At 35.8% G+C, this 13,683-nt stretch overlaps 1 protein-coding gene across 1 annotated transcript; it reads left to right on the top strand.

The window, feature by feature from the left end:
* The first annotated feature begins 1,105 nt into the window (after positions 1 to 1,105).
* LOC124836029 (ENHANCER OF AG-4 protein 2-like) lies at positions 1,106 to 13,264 on the top strand. The gene is given in 13 exon segments (XM_088112458.1): positions 1,106 to 1,509; positions 1,902 to 1,978; positions 3,727 to 5,682; positions 5,810 to 6,263; positions 7,281 to 7,389; positions 7,538 to 7,650; positions 9,818 to 9,984; positions 11,011 to 11,135; positions 11,138 to 11,577; positions 11,667 to 12,162; positions 12,354 to 12,446; positions 12,557 to 12,669; positions 12,931 to 13,264. Coding segments are annotated over 12 exon segments (4,212 nt in total). The 5' UTR covers positions 1,106 to 1,398; the 3' UTR covers positions 12,628 to 12,669; positions 12,931 to 13,264.
* The last annotated feature ends 419 nt before the right edge of the window (positions 13,265 to 13,683 follow it).

The raw sequence follows: 13,683 nt of genomic DNA, 5'->3' as shown, positions 1-13,683 counted from the left end.
CACTATCAAATGAAAGGAATGCATTCAAAAGAGCTATCAAATTCACCCATCACTAAACTGCTACCTTGTCAAAAACAACTAATGTTGTATCCCTTCCCTTCACTAGTGTAAGCTGGAACTCAAGGAAGCATGATTGGACAAAAAAAATGATTTTTAGACAAATACCCATTTTAAAGGCACTAGAATCACAACCAAGGCTGAAAAAGTGAAAAAAAGACTCACATGTAGGATGATACTGCCATAGACTGTCCTCGAAACACCAAAACACCACCATCGAGTGTCATGTTGGGCAAAAATGACAGCCTAAACCTACAATATTCAAGTCATTGGATGAAAATATGGCTCACGAGTCACAAATTGGAAAGCATTAATTTTAGACCTCACTGAATGAGAATGAAGCTGTTAGGCGAGTCTATCATCGTAGCTAATGTTTTTTCGCTTAGTCACCTATTGATTTTAGTATTAAAGTACCTTTTGCAGGTATCATCCGAATAATTTGGAAACATGAGAGACTCCTCAGACTAAGCAACAGTTGGATTTGGAACGACCAGTTGGAAACCAACTAATTAACTTGAAGGCCGATTAGAGTTGACTAGTTGACATGAAGACTTGTCCACTCATCTCAAAATGTTATCTTTAGTAATTGCATTTGGCATTGGTAAGAGAAGTTTTATCATCCTTATTAATTAATGGTGTGACTACTTTTAGCTAAATCAATACACCGTACTTTTCTTTTTATATTAAAAAGGAGAATACATCTTTTGTGATATTAATCATTCCTAAAAATTAGTTTTTATTTTTTAAATATTTGTTGAAACCCTAATATAGGGATGGACAATAGTACGTAAGGCCACACAAATTAACAATGCTATACATTAAAACTAAACTCTTGTATTGCATGGAAATTCTTTATTTTTGTAATTGGTGTGATGAAGAGAAGCAAATTAAATAATGAATAGTTGCATTCATGAGTTGAGTCGAGATTCATACATACCATGCAATGCTATGCAAGTGCAACACAAAGGGTAAAAATTGAAAAGCAACGTTCGGATTGAAAAAATAGAGAGAGAAAGAGAAAGCGGCACAAAAACAAAAGGAAGAAGGATCATAAAAACCTTCCCATTTGCTTCCAAATACTATACTCCTTCCTTCCAAAGCAACAACACTCTTTGGAACCAATTCGCCGTTCTCTCTCTCTTTCTCTCTCTTTGCATCTCTTCAACAAGTCTCAGATTCTCTACCTATTTATCTCTTCGCCATTGTCAATGCTGGCGGCCTCTCCGTGTGCGCCGCTGCTATAGCCGGAGATTCTGCGCCGGAGATTCTCGCGGTGGTTCCATCGGATTTTTCTAGGGTTTTCTGATCGTTCGGTTCGCGCTCCGTGGCATCAACGCCCTAATGCCTCCGCCGCGCCGACGCGGAGCGAACAAGGCGAAGGCCAATGGTCACTTGAGATTGGGCGATCTCGTGCTCGCTAAGGTTAAGGGATTCCCGTATTGGCCTGCCATGGTGCGCTTTCGTTTATCGAACTTTTTTTTCTCCGGATTGTCTTTTTCGAATTTTGTCTATATTTTTTAAATCTTCTTTATTCGATTCCGCACGGATGGGTGTAGTTTCGAGAAATTTTGCGTGTGAGGGTTTTTTCATTCTTGGTAGGGATTTTCTTTTCGTTGAGTGAGTGCGCGTACTTTTCATTTTTTTCATTTTCTTGGTACTTCGATTTATCCCTGATTTTTGTTTTCTCGTTATATAATTTGTAGTAGCGTTATAAGTATGCTTCATCTCTCTGTTTTTGGTGTTTTTCTGTATTGTTAAATTGTTAACTAACTTGCCGTTGAGGTTGAATTTTCGATTATTAGTTAATGCTGAGGTTCCTGATTTTGTTTATTCTGTATCTTCAGATAAGCAGGCCTGAAGATTGGGAGAAACCCCCTGATCCAAAGAAGTATTTTGTTCAATTTTTTGGGACCAAAGAAATGTGAGTCTCTTATTTTAGTTCAAGCATTTCTAGTTTACCACATGGTTTTTTAAATTGTAGTTGCGGCCCATTGTGGTCAATGTGGTTCGCAATAATCCCTAATGTGGCTACCACTGTAGCTGAGACATTACAGCCAAATCATGCAATGTAGTCCACAATTTTAGCAATTTTAAACATTACATTAACAACATGTGAACAGATAGGTTGTGAAGTTATTTAGTGGATGTTTTTAAACTCTTCAGTAGCTGATAATGGCTACGTTGTCAAATAATTGAATGAACGTTGACATATTCTGTAGTAATCAATAGAAAGGCCAGGCTGATGCCATGAAGCTCCCCACTCACATGGGGGCAGGTCCACTAAGTTGGTCTATATTAGCAGGCAACCTTACCTGATTCCATGATCTGAACTTGCAGCCTCTGAGTCACATAGATCTAATTCCAAATGTTGCACCCAGGCTATGATGAAAATGAGAAAAATGGTTATTATATATGAGAACAGGAGTAATAATAAATGTTAGTGGACACTAATGTTGTTTAGAGCTGGAAAAGTAATACAAATGACTACTGGAGTTTGGAATTAACATCCTGACACTTGTTGGCTCACAGTTTCTCAAGTGGCTGTCTACTCTAATCTCTTTTGGTTATGATTATTGCTAGATGAAGCCCAAATACACAATTATGCCACACAAGAAAAATAGAAAGCCCTAGATTTTCTACGGCCTAGATATGTTAGCACAAGTTCATTAGAAAACTATACATTTTCCATATATGCACAATACTTGTGAAAAGACATTGATCATTTCTTATCAATGCATAACCATATCAGTAGATGATAATCAACAATCTACAAAAGGATGGTTGGGATCAGTAAAACAAACTTTAGCCCATACCCCTACCCATATCAAAAAATATTATTTGTTCAATAAACATGTCTCCAAAGAGTTGTTCCCAAGCGGTAGCATCTTGTAAGAGAGGAGGAAAGAAACCGATGGATACTATTAGTAGTTACGTGTGTGCTAATTAGGTTAGTTGAGCCGGGTGAGACAGTAGAAGAAACAAGGCATACAACATATATATAATAGAATCAAGAGCTTGGAGGAAAGAAACCGATGGATACTATTAGTAGTTAAGTGTGTGCTAATTAGGGTAGTTGGGCCAGGTGAGACGGTAGAAGAAACAAGGAATACAACATATAAATAATAGAATCAAGAGCTTCAATCTCAATAATTTTCAGAGTTCGGGTTTGTTCCTAATTCAACCGCAAAATTTAGCTCATGAGACGAGGGTTGCTCCTCACTTACATGCACTAGTTTGGTCAAAAATCTGCTCTTCAACACAACTCAACTTTACCTTTAAATTTTGATGCTTTAGAATTTTTTTAATGTGCTACTATGTGCATGTGTGGGCAGCACTAGTGTTTATTTTATATTTTAAATTAAATTGCTGTTTTTATTTAAGAGCACTTAGTTTTCCCCCTTCTATTTCCTTTTTGAGTTATTTTCTGTGTACAGAAAATGTGACTCATTTGAAAAATATGGCAACCCTCCCTTGCTTAAGTCTTAAGCACACAAATAGTACATTAGTCGGGCATTTCCAAGGTCATGTAATTTGTTTACCTTTTTCCAAATACCTGAGTAATTTGTTTTTATGATATCTATTATGCTACTTATTTTACATCACCGTTTATTGTTAATTAGATTGATCATCTTGCTTTTATCTTCTTACATTGTGTCTTTTTTTTCGTAGAGCTTTTGTTGCCCCCGCGGATATTCAGGCATTCACCAATGAGACTAAAACTAAGTTGTCTGCTCGGTGTCAAGGAAAGACAAAGTACTTCACCAAAGCCGTGAAGGAAATCTGTGCAGCATTTGAGGAGTTAGAGAAACAGAAAGTTAGTGGTGTGAAAGAGGACACTGATGATTCACATATTGGTTCGGGAACTCCTGTTGTAGGGGTAGTGGCTCACCCAAAGGATGCCACAGATGCTGTGGTACTAAATGTAGAAAAAACTGACACATATGTGGGAGATGTTGGCTCAAATTTGGAGCAATATACACAGAAATGTGAAGAAAGTGGTAGCCAAGATGCAAAACCTTCTCTATCTGGTCATCCAATTGACAGTGCGTCTCCAGTGTTGTCTCCTGTGATTGAAAGCAAACCATCAATTGGTGAAGAACTAAATAACTACAGTAGCAAATCTGGCCTGGATGAACAATCACATCGTAAAGTTGAAGACTCTGATATTGAGGATTTGTGCAATGTTAATGACTTAAAGCAAGCTGATTATGTACAGAGTGTTTCTACAAATGGGAACAACTCAAGAAAGATTGTTAGTGGCTCAAGGAGAAGAAAGATTGCAGATGATAGAAAAAGAAGTGGTGAAATTAGTAGAGCAGTTTTGAAGGATGAAAGCTGTGCAGGTTATGCTAGTTTTTCCAGGTCTGGGGAGAAATTGAAAGATAAAAAAAAGGGGAAAGATTCATTTTCTGTTAGGTCAGATTCTTTAGATGCTCCAAAATCAGACTCTGATATTAACAGTGGAAGTAAAAATAAGAACCTGCTGAAAGTTAAAACAAGTCTTAAGGTTAAAAAAGAGTTACAAGAGAGCTTTGAATGTTCTGAGGCTGAGAGAAGAAAACCTCTTAAACATAACAAAACCCATGTTCATGGAAAACGTAATTTGGGAACATATGAAACCTCACATGCTACCAAGAAGTTGAAGTTTATGGATAACAAAGACAACAAGACTTCAAAATCTCTCTCGGAAGATGGGAATAGTGTTTTTCCTAGCTCTCCTGACAAAGAATTCAAACAAATAGAGTTGAAAAGGTCTACATCACGTTTGAAATCAGAAAAAGGTTTGTCATCGAGGGGTCAGATCAGCATTGTAGGTTCTGATGATTCTGTTGGTGAACTGCTGCCCGAGACAAAACATCGTGTCCAAGTCCTGCAAGCTATGCCTGATTCTGCTAGTGTTGCAACTGGTGGACATACAGAGATAAGTTCTCTTGGATCGCAAGGTGACACAAATAATGTTGCAATTAAGCAAGCAAAGAGGAGACGAAGAGCTGTTTGCGTTTCTGATGATGATGATGAACCGAAGACTCCTGTTCATAGAGGAGCTGCTAAAGATATTAAATCAACTTCTTTTGTTTCAGAGGTTATGAAGAGCAGTGATACACTGCTAGAGAACACTGATGTTGCTCAGCTGGCTACCAAAAACCCTATTGCACTTGAGGATGTCCATTTTAAAGAATCCACTTCTGAATTACAAAATGACAATTTGTCAACTGGGCATCCTCAAAAAGAGACTGATGAAGTTATTCCTGTTCAATTACCTCATAGTCCTGGGAGATTAGGTTCAAAGCAACTGCCTCCCAAGGTGGTGGATAAATTGAGGTCCATCTCTCCTGTAAATTCACCTCGTTCTCTTCATACAACAAAGTCAAATGCTGAGCAAAATAAATCTTCCAAACGTATGCTTCAAGTTTCCAGTAATTCTACTCAAAAGAAGGTTGATAACGTGTCTTCAAAGAATTTAAATAGCTTCAGCTCTTCACCAAGTCAGGTCACTACTCATAAAAAGAAGCCTGCACCTTCAGCTGAAACTTCTAAAACTACACCAAAGACATTATCACAAGCAGTTGAAGTTCCAGTTACAACAGAAAATTTAAAGGAATTTGATGCTTTTCATGTTGATAGGTACATTTTTTTTTTTTTTCTTTTGTTTCTATATTTTATTTTTTGTTTTTTTTGTTTCCACTTCTTTATTTATATTATTATAGAATTGTGGTGGGCATGGAAGAAGTAATGTATGTTTTGTTTCTAGGACTCCAGAAACTCCTAAGACTATGAAGAATCTTATTGCAGCTGCACAGGCAAAACGGAGACAAGTAGCTCAAGCTCAATTTCAGCCTCTTTCCACTTACTATACTCAAGGGGGAACACCAAGCCCCTCTACAATTCAACCATTTTTGTCTGCCTCAAGTAATTTTGATCAGGCTGATTGGCAGGAAGTTCTTGAACACCCAACATTGGCTTCTCCATCAACTAATGGGTATCAATCCATTTCTCAAAATGAACTTGATGCTGTAGAAAATGAGGAGAAAATAGTTAGTCCAGTGCAAAAGGATGTAAGGGGTTCTCTAAGTGGCGGTACTGATGCCGCTATTGCTCGTGATGCCTTTGAAGGAATGATAGAGACTTTGTCTAGGACCAAGGAAAGTATTGGGCGTGCAACACGTTTAGCTATTGATTGTGCTAAGTATGGCATTGCCAATGAGGTATGCTATTTCATATCCTTTCTATTTCTAAACCAATGAATCAGATAACAACTAAAAACTTTATTCCTTATCATCCACATCAAGTATGAGTATAAGATTGCTTTTAGTGTGCAAAGATACTGTCTCAACATTAGTTATTGCTAGCTCTGTTGGAGTGCTTTTCTACCAGTTGGTGGTATACCATAAGTCAGTATTGTCACATGGGTGAAGGGTAAGCTCAACTAATGTAGAAAGCTAACCCTCATGTTTTTTAAAAACGAAGTGTTTTTTGAGCATTGTATTATTATTATTATTATTATTATTATTATTATTATGATGATGATGATGATGATGATGATGATGATGCGTGTGATTTAAAATTAAACTATTAGGTTAAAATTAAACTATTAGGTTTCTTGTGTGCTTCTGTGTTCAATTTGTACTTGTAGAATATGGCAATGCAGATTTTTGTACATTTTAAGAATTATGATGTGAATATATTTCTTTTAACAATGTTATTAGGCTTGTACAACTACTTTTTTCCTATGATTACGATATGCATATTGGATACAATATGTATCTTAAATGATGATATGATACAATATTCTAAATATATACAAGATACATAACATGTAAGATACATATCTTAGTATGTATGAAAATTCATAAAACATAATAGATATATGATTGAAATTCTACAAATCTTAAGAACAATAATATCACAAAAAAGTAAATCATTCTCATCTTAAGTTATTTCCTATTATTTTAAAATATAATAACACTGTCAATCTCATTCTTTCGGGAAACCATCCATAATGAGAACAATTTTCATTATTTGTTTATCATACAATGGACAATGCTTTCATGTTTCTATATTATACATGTTCATACTTTGTTGTATGTTTTGGTGAAGTATCCAAAAGTATCAATGTCAAATACATATCAAAATAGACATGTGAAGCAAATTGAAGTGCCAATTTTGGCATCAATTTGATTGTTATTTTAATTGTAGTGGACTTACCTTGAAGTTATGTTCAGGTTGTTGAACTTCTTATTCGAAAGCTGGAAAGTGAAACTAGTTTTCATCGTAAAGTGGATTTGTTTTTTCTTGTTGATTCCATCACCCAGTGCTCTCATAATCAAAAAGGTGGGAGTATGTACTTCATAGTAGACTGTTTAGTTGCATTTATTATGGCTATGTCTGCATCTCTCTTTTCTGTTACCTACAAATTTGCAAGTCTTAGGTAGTGTCTTTAATGATAACTTTGAACTGTAATCATAGATATACTTTTCAGGCATTGCAGGAGCCTCATACATCCCCACAGTTCAAGGAGGGTTGCCACGCCTTCTTAGTGCTGCTGCTCCCCCTGGGGCCAGTGCTTCTGAAAATCGTCGTCAATGTCTCAAGGTAAGCATTTTGCCTGCAAACATGTTTTATTTGAGAGGAAAAAAAAGCCAGTATGAAAAGGAATATAATTATACTTCAAAACAGAACAATAAAATCAATAATGTGAATCAATAATGTGAATTGCCTTGAAACAGCTACAAATCCTCAAGGTAAGCCATAATTACTATTTAGATCTGTCTTGCCAGACTATTTTTTATCACTTATAAACTACTTAAAAGTTAAATCTATAAATAAGAGTTTTACATTTAATGTTGAAGTTGTTTGGTATTTTTATAATTTTTAAGCTTGGAAGTTACTCTTTGGTAAAAAAATTCGTGTAGCGTGACTGTAGACCTGAAAATTTGGAATAAAGAGGGAGTGAGAGGGCAAAAGCTTATTTATCTTTATTATTTTCATTAAAAAAACACTGTTTTGGACATCCTTTTTATTTGCCTAGCTTCTCCTTCTAAGGAAAAGAGAAGCCTAAAATGAGTGGGCCAAACACTACCTACTACCCAGTGTTTGATATGCTAAATAAATTGAAAAAAAGTGACAGAACTGATGTCAAAACAGTGAGAACATTGAATTTATTAGAGAATAAGAGGGTAAGATTTTCCTAAGAAAAACATTATATTATAAAGGATTCAATTTCAAAAGGATATACACATTTTCTTTTCTCCAATGTCAATTATCAAAAAAGGAATTATAATTGCATGAATCTCAAGTCAGAGTATCAAATATCAATTGGATAAAGGTCAAATAATTATAAAAAAGTGTAAAAATGATCAAATGTGTGTCCTAAATTACAAAACTAAGGACTAAGAAATACAAAAGTAAGAATATAAAGACGAGTTTTTGTGAGCAACAAGATTTCTAGTCATGCCTGTGATTCTTCCAAAATGTCCTCACTCCTTTTCTTCTGTATCCATGCACTCATCAATTAGAAAGATATAGCTTAGGTAAAGCTTATGAAGCTTTGACAATTCTCACCTTATAAGCTAGTTTTAGACTTAGGTTAAGTTTTAAGCCCAATTTCTCTGAGAAACCCATTTAATTTGACAACTCCTTTACTACAAATGTGAGACATCCTTAGCTGATAAAGGGCACATAAAGATGAAGAAATTTGCATGGTTAGAGAATCAATGAACCCCTACAAAAATAGGATCCTTGACCTTGGCTTTAGGAAGGCCATTATCTAGATGCATATTGCTCTTTTAAGTCACCGTATCTTTAGAAGTCTTAAGAAGTAGACTTTTAGTCTAATTGAATTTTACAAAAATAACTTCTAAGTTGAGGTTTGCATCTACTTATATATTGTAAATTTGTCTTATTACTAGTCGACATGGGATCTCCAACCCACACTCCTTACGTCGAAGCATATTCATCTCGAGCATGAGACTACATATTTATGGGAAGTCTAACAGCAGTTCAATAGCAGTGACACGATAGGCTCAACAAACAATAAATCTAGCTAGGATAGAATTTTAAATGGCTATGATATTATCATGAGAAGTGAACTTTAAGCTTAACTCAATTTACAAAACTTGTTTGTAAGGTGAACTTTTTATCCATTTATATAATATAAATTGCTTTATTACTAATCAATGTGGGATCTCCAACAAGAAGAAGTGACTCTGGATCATCACCAAAATTTCCTAGTAAGTGGGAAGGTACCACAGTTTTTGGCACTCAGGGAAAGCAATGAAGGAGGGAAAGGACATTATTATTGTACTCACTTGTGCCCACAAAACTTTTAGCAATTGATACTCTGGACTAATTTTAGTATCAGAGAGAATAAAAGAATGTTCTCATACCTACCTCAATTGTTCTCAAAAGAGAAATGTGTCATTCACATACTAGGGTTAGACACCATAATTTGCTGTGAACCAACTCTGATCCCCTTGACAATCCTCTGTCAACAGTTATTAGGAACATCTGTTTCAAATTATCACCAAAGTAAGCTACAGTGTAAATTGCCTCTCCCAATCTGATTTCTTATTGTCTGTAGAATGAGGAGAGGATATTTTGTAGGATTATCTATTACTTGATTACAACTTTTTTTTATAGGATATAGACAAGGGTGGTTTTCTATAGGAATGTTTTTGTGCCAGTTTTTGGTAAGTGGGTACACTGTGTGCATGAGGGATATTAACTTGTTTGTTTTTACATTTATGTGTGTGGAATGCAGGTTTTAAAGCTGTGGCTTGAGAGGAAAATTTTCCCTGAATCAGTTCTTCGTCGTTACATGGATGATATGACAGTTACTTGTTCCTTTAGGCGTCCTTCTCGTGCTGAACGTTCTCTCGATGACCCAATTAGAGAATTGGAGGGCATGTTTGTTGATGAGTATGGAAGGTGTGGATGTTTTTAATTAATTGATCTTATTAGCTTGGAAGTTCATGTTTTGTATCTAATCTCATTATTATGAAGTGTTTTGTTCGTAAGAGTCACTTGTTATTTATAGACTATTGATCTAGCTTAAATCAACAAGCTATTGTGAATGTTAGATCCTTAAAGCAAGAAAACAGATGCAGCACAAAATGGAATATATCCATTTGGACTTATTGTATATCAATGAGCTTTACATTGTCATAAAAAGAAAGAAGTGGGTTGAAACTAGTGTGATTAGTCTGTATGAATTTAACTTTTAAATTGCATTTTTGTCAAAATTGTTTTGAATAAACAATCTTGCAGGATTTTCTCTTCTGACCTACTTTGACTGAAATCTAACTGTAGATTCTTGAATTACATGTTGATTGTCAAAATGGAGCTGAAAGATTCTGGTCTAGTGGCAGTGGACTGCACATCTAGACCCCACTGATAGAGGAATGATTTCGGTTGGAAGTAGAACACAAGGAAGAGAGAGAAGAATAACAAATCCTAGAAACTGTGAACTGCACTTCATTATCATTTTACTGTCTAAAATGTACAGCCACCCTGCTCTAATTAGTGCAGCTATCTCACAGCTTACCATTATAAAATCCTGACTAATAATAGCTGCCCAACTAACCAGTCAACATTCTTATTTATATTTATGCACCATGCCACTCTAATTACCATTATAGTGCAGCTATCTCACAGCTTACCATTATAAAATCCTGACTAATAATAGCTGCCCAACTAACCAGTCAACATTCTTATTTATCTTTATGCACCATACCACTCTAATTACCATTATAGAAAACAGGAAATTGTACATGGAACATATTTCATTTTTGTTTCTATTTGTAGTTTCCTATTTTATATCACTGGACTTGCAATTAATAATATCAGGAATCTCTTTCTTCGTTTTATGAAATAGAACTGTCATTAGTTGTTTTTTTATTCTATTGGTAAAGCTTTCTAATTCTAATTCTTCTTTTATATCTGGATGTGTACCAGTAATACATTTAAGCTGCCTGGCTTTTTATCTTCTTGTGTGTTTGAAGAAGATGAAGACAATGATTTTCCAAGTAATGCATCTCCAGCAGATGCGATGCGCATTGTTGGGGATTCTGAAACTTCTACGTTACCCCAAGTGACAAGCGCCATTGTGTCTTGGAGGATGTGGATGGTGAGCTGGAAATGGAAGATGTTTCAGGTCACCTTAAGGAGGAAAGACCTTTATCACTGAACAGTCCTTCTGAAAAGGATTCTCAACTTCAGAGCTCGGAAAGGATTTTAGTTCCAGCATCAAACATTTCTGCTGAGATACCTGATGATATTCTTGAGGGCTCTCCTCCTTTGCCATTAGATTCACCCCCTTCTCCTCCACCTTTGCCTTCCTCGCCTCCACCCCCTCCTTTGCCACCCCCAAGCCCTCCACCTTCACTGGTTCCTCAATCATATGAGCCTGTTCAGCCTCCACTTTTCTCCCAGACAATAGTGCCACCTCAATTATCGCATCAGTCATCACCATTGTCAGGGTTTCAGCAGAGTGTACCTCATGATTTTAGTGGCTCAACCAATGTAAGATGTTTTGGCTTTCAAATATCACTGGTTTGTTTTGGATTTCTTTGCTTTGATGGTTTTGACAAATGGAGTCGTCCTCCCTACAGGGCAACCAAATAGGTCAAGTGGCTGGAAATTCTTTCCCTGGAAGTCACAATAGCTCAGTTGTCAAGAATGAAATATTACAACAGCCATCTGCTTGCTTTCCTGCAATGGCAGGCTGCAACTCTCAAGAACCTTCTGGTTTTAACCCTCCGAGGCAGTTAGAATATGGACAAAATGATATGTATCTAAATTCTCAAGGCCCTCAACCTAATATTCAATTTCAGCCAGCTAACCCACCATTTGCTCCAAGACATGTGCATCCTGCCCTACCCGAAAATTCATCCAATCAATACTCATATCCAAAGCCTACAATTCCCCAGCACCTTCCACATTCTTTCCTTCCCCCCTTCTCATTGCCATCAGTTCCAGATGGCCAGAGGCAATTTGGTGCTAATGAGCAATGGAGGAGACCATCAAGTGAATTTATAACAAACAATCAGCAGGGTCTATGGATAGGGAGAAATCCTTCATGTCCTGCTCCTCCCTTTGGGCAGGAAGGTATATTCAGCTTACTGAATCCAACTGATTATCAAAGTTATTGATGTTTTTTGCTGTTTAGTTAGTTTGTATGAATGTTTGTTATTAGCTTTAGTTTTTCATAAAGGCTTGCATCCATCTATTTTTAGTATTTCTGTGCTGTGAGATACAACTGAATGTTATAAATGCTATTTTAATGATGATAATGATAGGTTTTTTTCGGCCACCACTAGAAAGACCACCAATAAACAACGTAGGTTTTCAGCATGCAAATCCTAGCAACATACCTACTCATCCTATGACAGGTAGTTTTTGTTATTTTGCATTTCCTCACTGTTTTATTGGTTTCCCCTTTTGAGCTTCCTATTGTTAATAAACTACATTTATGAATCAAGATCATTAATTCTTTCTTCAGGACATGGTGTTCCTCAGATGTTGTCCTGTAGACCAGATATACCTGCACTTAATTTTTGGAGGCCTACCTGATGCTGATAGAAATATTGTAAAATTCATCTGTACAATTGGTGGGTAAGGATTGGTCATTGGATTCATATTTGTAGCTTGCTTGAAATGTTTACATAACTTTACGTTAAGAGGAAAATTATTTTGAATTAATGATCATTATACCTGTCTATTCATGGACTCAGTATCTTTCATAATAAGAAATTAGGTCATTACATATGTACTATTCTTTTTCTAGGTTTTTGGTCAATGTTTATTCTGAAGAAAAATATTATTTCTTAGTTCTTAGTTGCAATACTTAATGATGATTGTCATGCTACCTTTCAGTGTTGATGCTTGTGGATCAACTATCGAGGTCACACATTGTGGTTTGAAGTTAGATTCACTTGTGTAGAACATATGGACCACTACCCGAGGAAAGTTTTGAAAACTTGTGGAGGCTTTTGGCAGGACTGTGTATATTATAATTTTTCCTGACAATGTATCCCAAGAACATATGCTTCCAAGTTTAGGTCCTTGTTTCTGACTTGGTTAGTTTGTCTGTTCTCATCCTTTGTAATTATTACATAAGATTGCTCTCTTTATATTGATGAGTTTCATGCGCTCAATTTAAACTACAATAGTGGAATGTTAATTCTAGCCATTGTTTTCTCTTCTCAAATTTTATTCTCTTGATTCTTTTAAGTGTTTTGCAATTTTGAAATGTTTAGTGTGTTTCATCTGCTTCAGTGTCTGACCTGTCGGTATGTATCAATTGAGTTATGAACCATTCCAATGATACCAATCTTTTAATGGATTGAAAAGAAAAAGTGCACTAACTGATGACAAGTGTTATTACTTTGTTTTACTGAAATATTATTGCTGAATATTTGCTCCATTTAAAAATTGAGTCAATTCATATTCATTCATGCATACTACCTTTTTCTCCTGCTGTGCTCCCTGCAATTGCCATCTTAGAGGACCAATTCACATCTAAACTTAAATGATATTCAATATTTGATTCAGAATATTGCCCACGATGCCTATACTGGGAAACAATAAATAATATTATTGCTGAATATTCTGAATCAACATATATTT

Source organism: Vigna umbellata, chromosome 4, assembly GCF_029865625.1.
Source record: "Vigna umbellata cultivar VRB3 chromosome 4, Vumbellata_1.0, whole genome shotgun sequence".
In the NCBI taxonomy this organism is placed as follows: Eukaryota; Viridiplantae; Streptophyta; class Magnoliopsida; order Fabales; family Fabaceae; genus Vigna; species Vigna umbellata.
The sequence above is the reverse complement of the archived record's forward strand: the minus strand, read 5'-3'. Positions and strand labels throughout refer to the sequence as shown.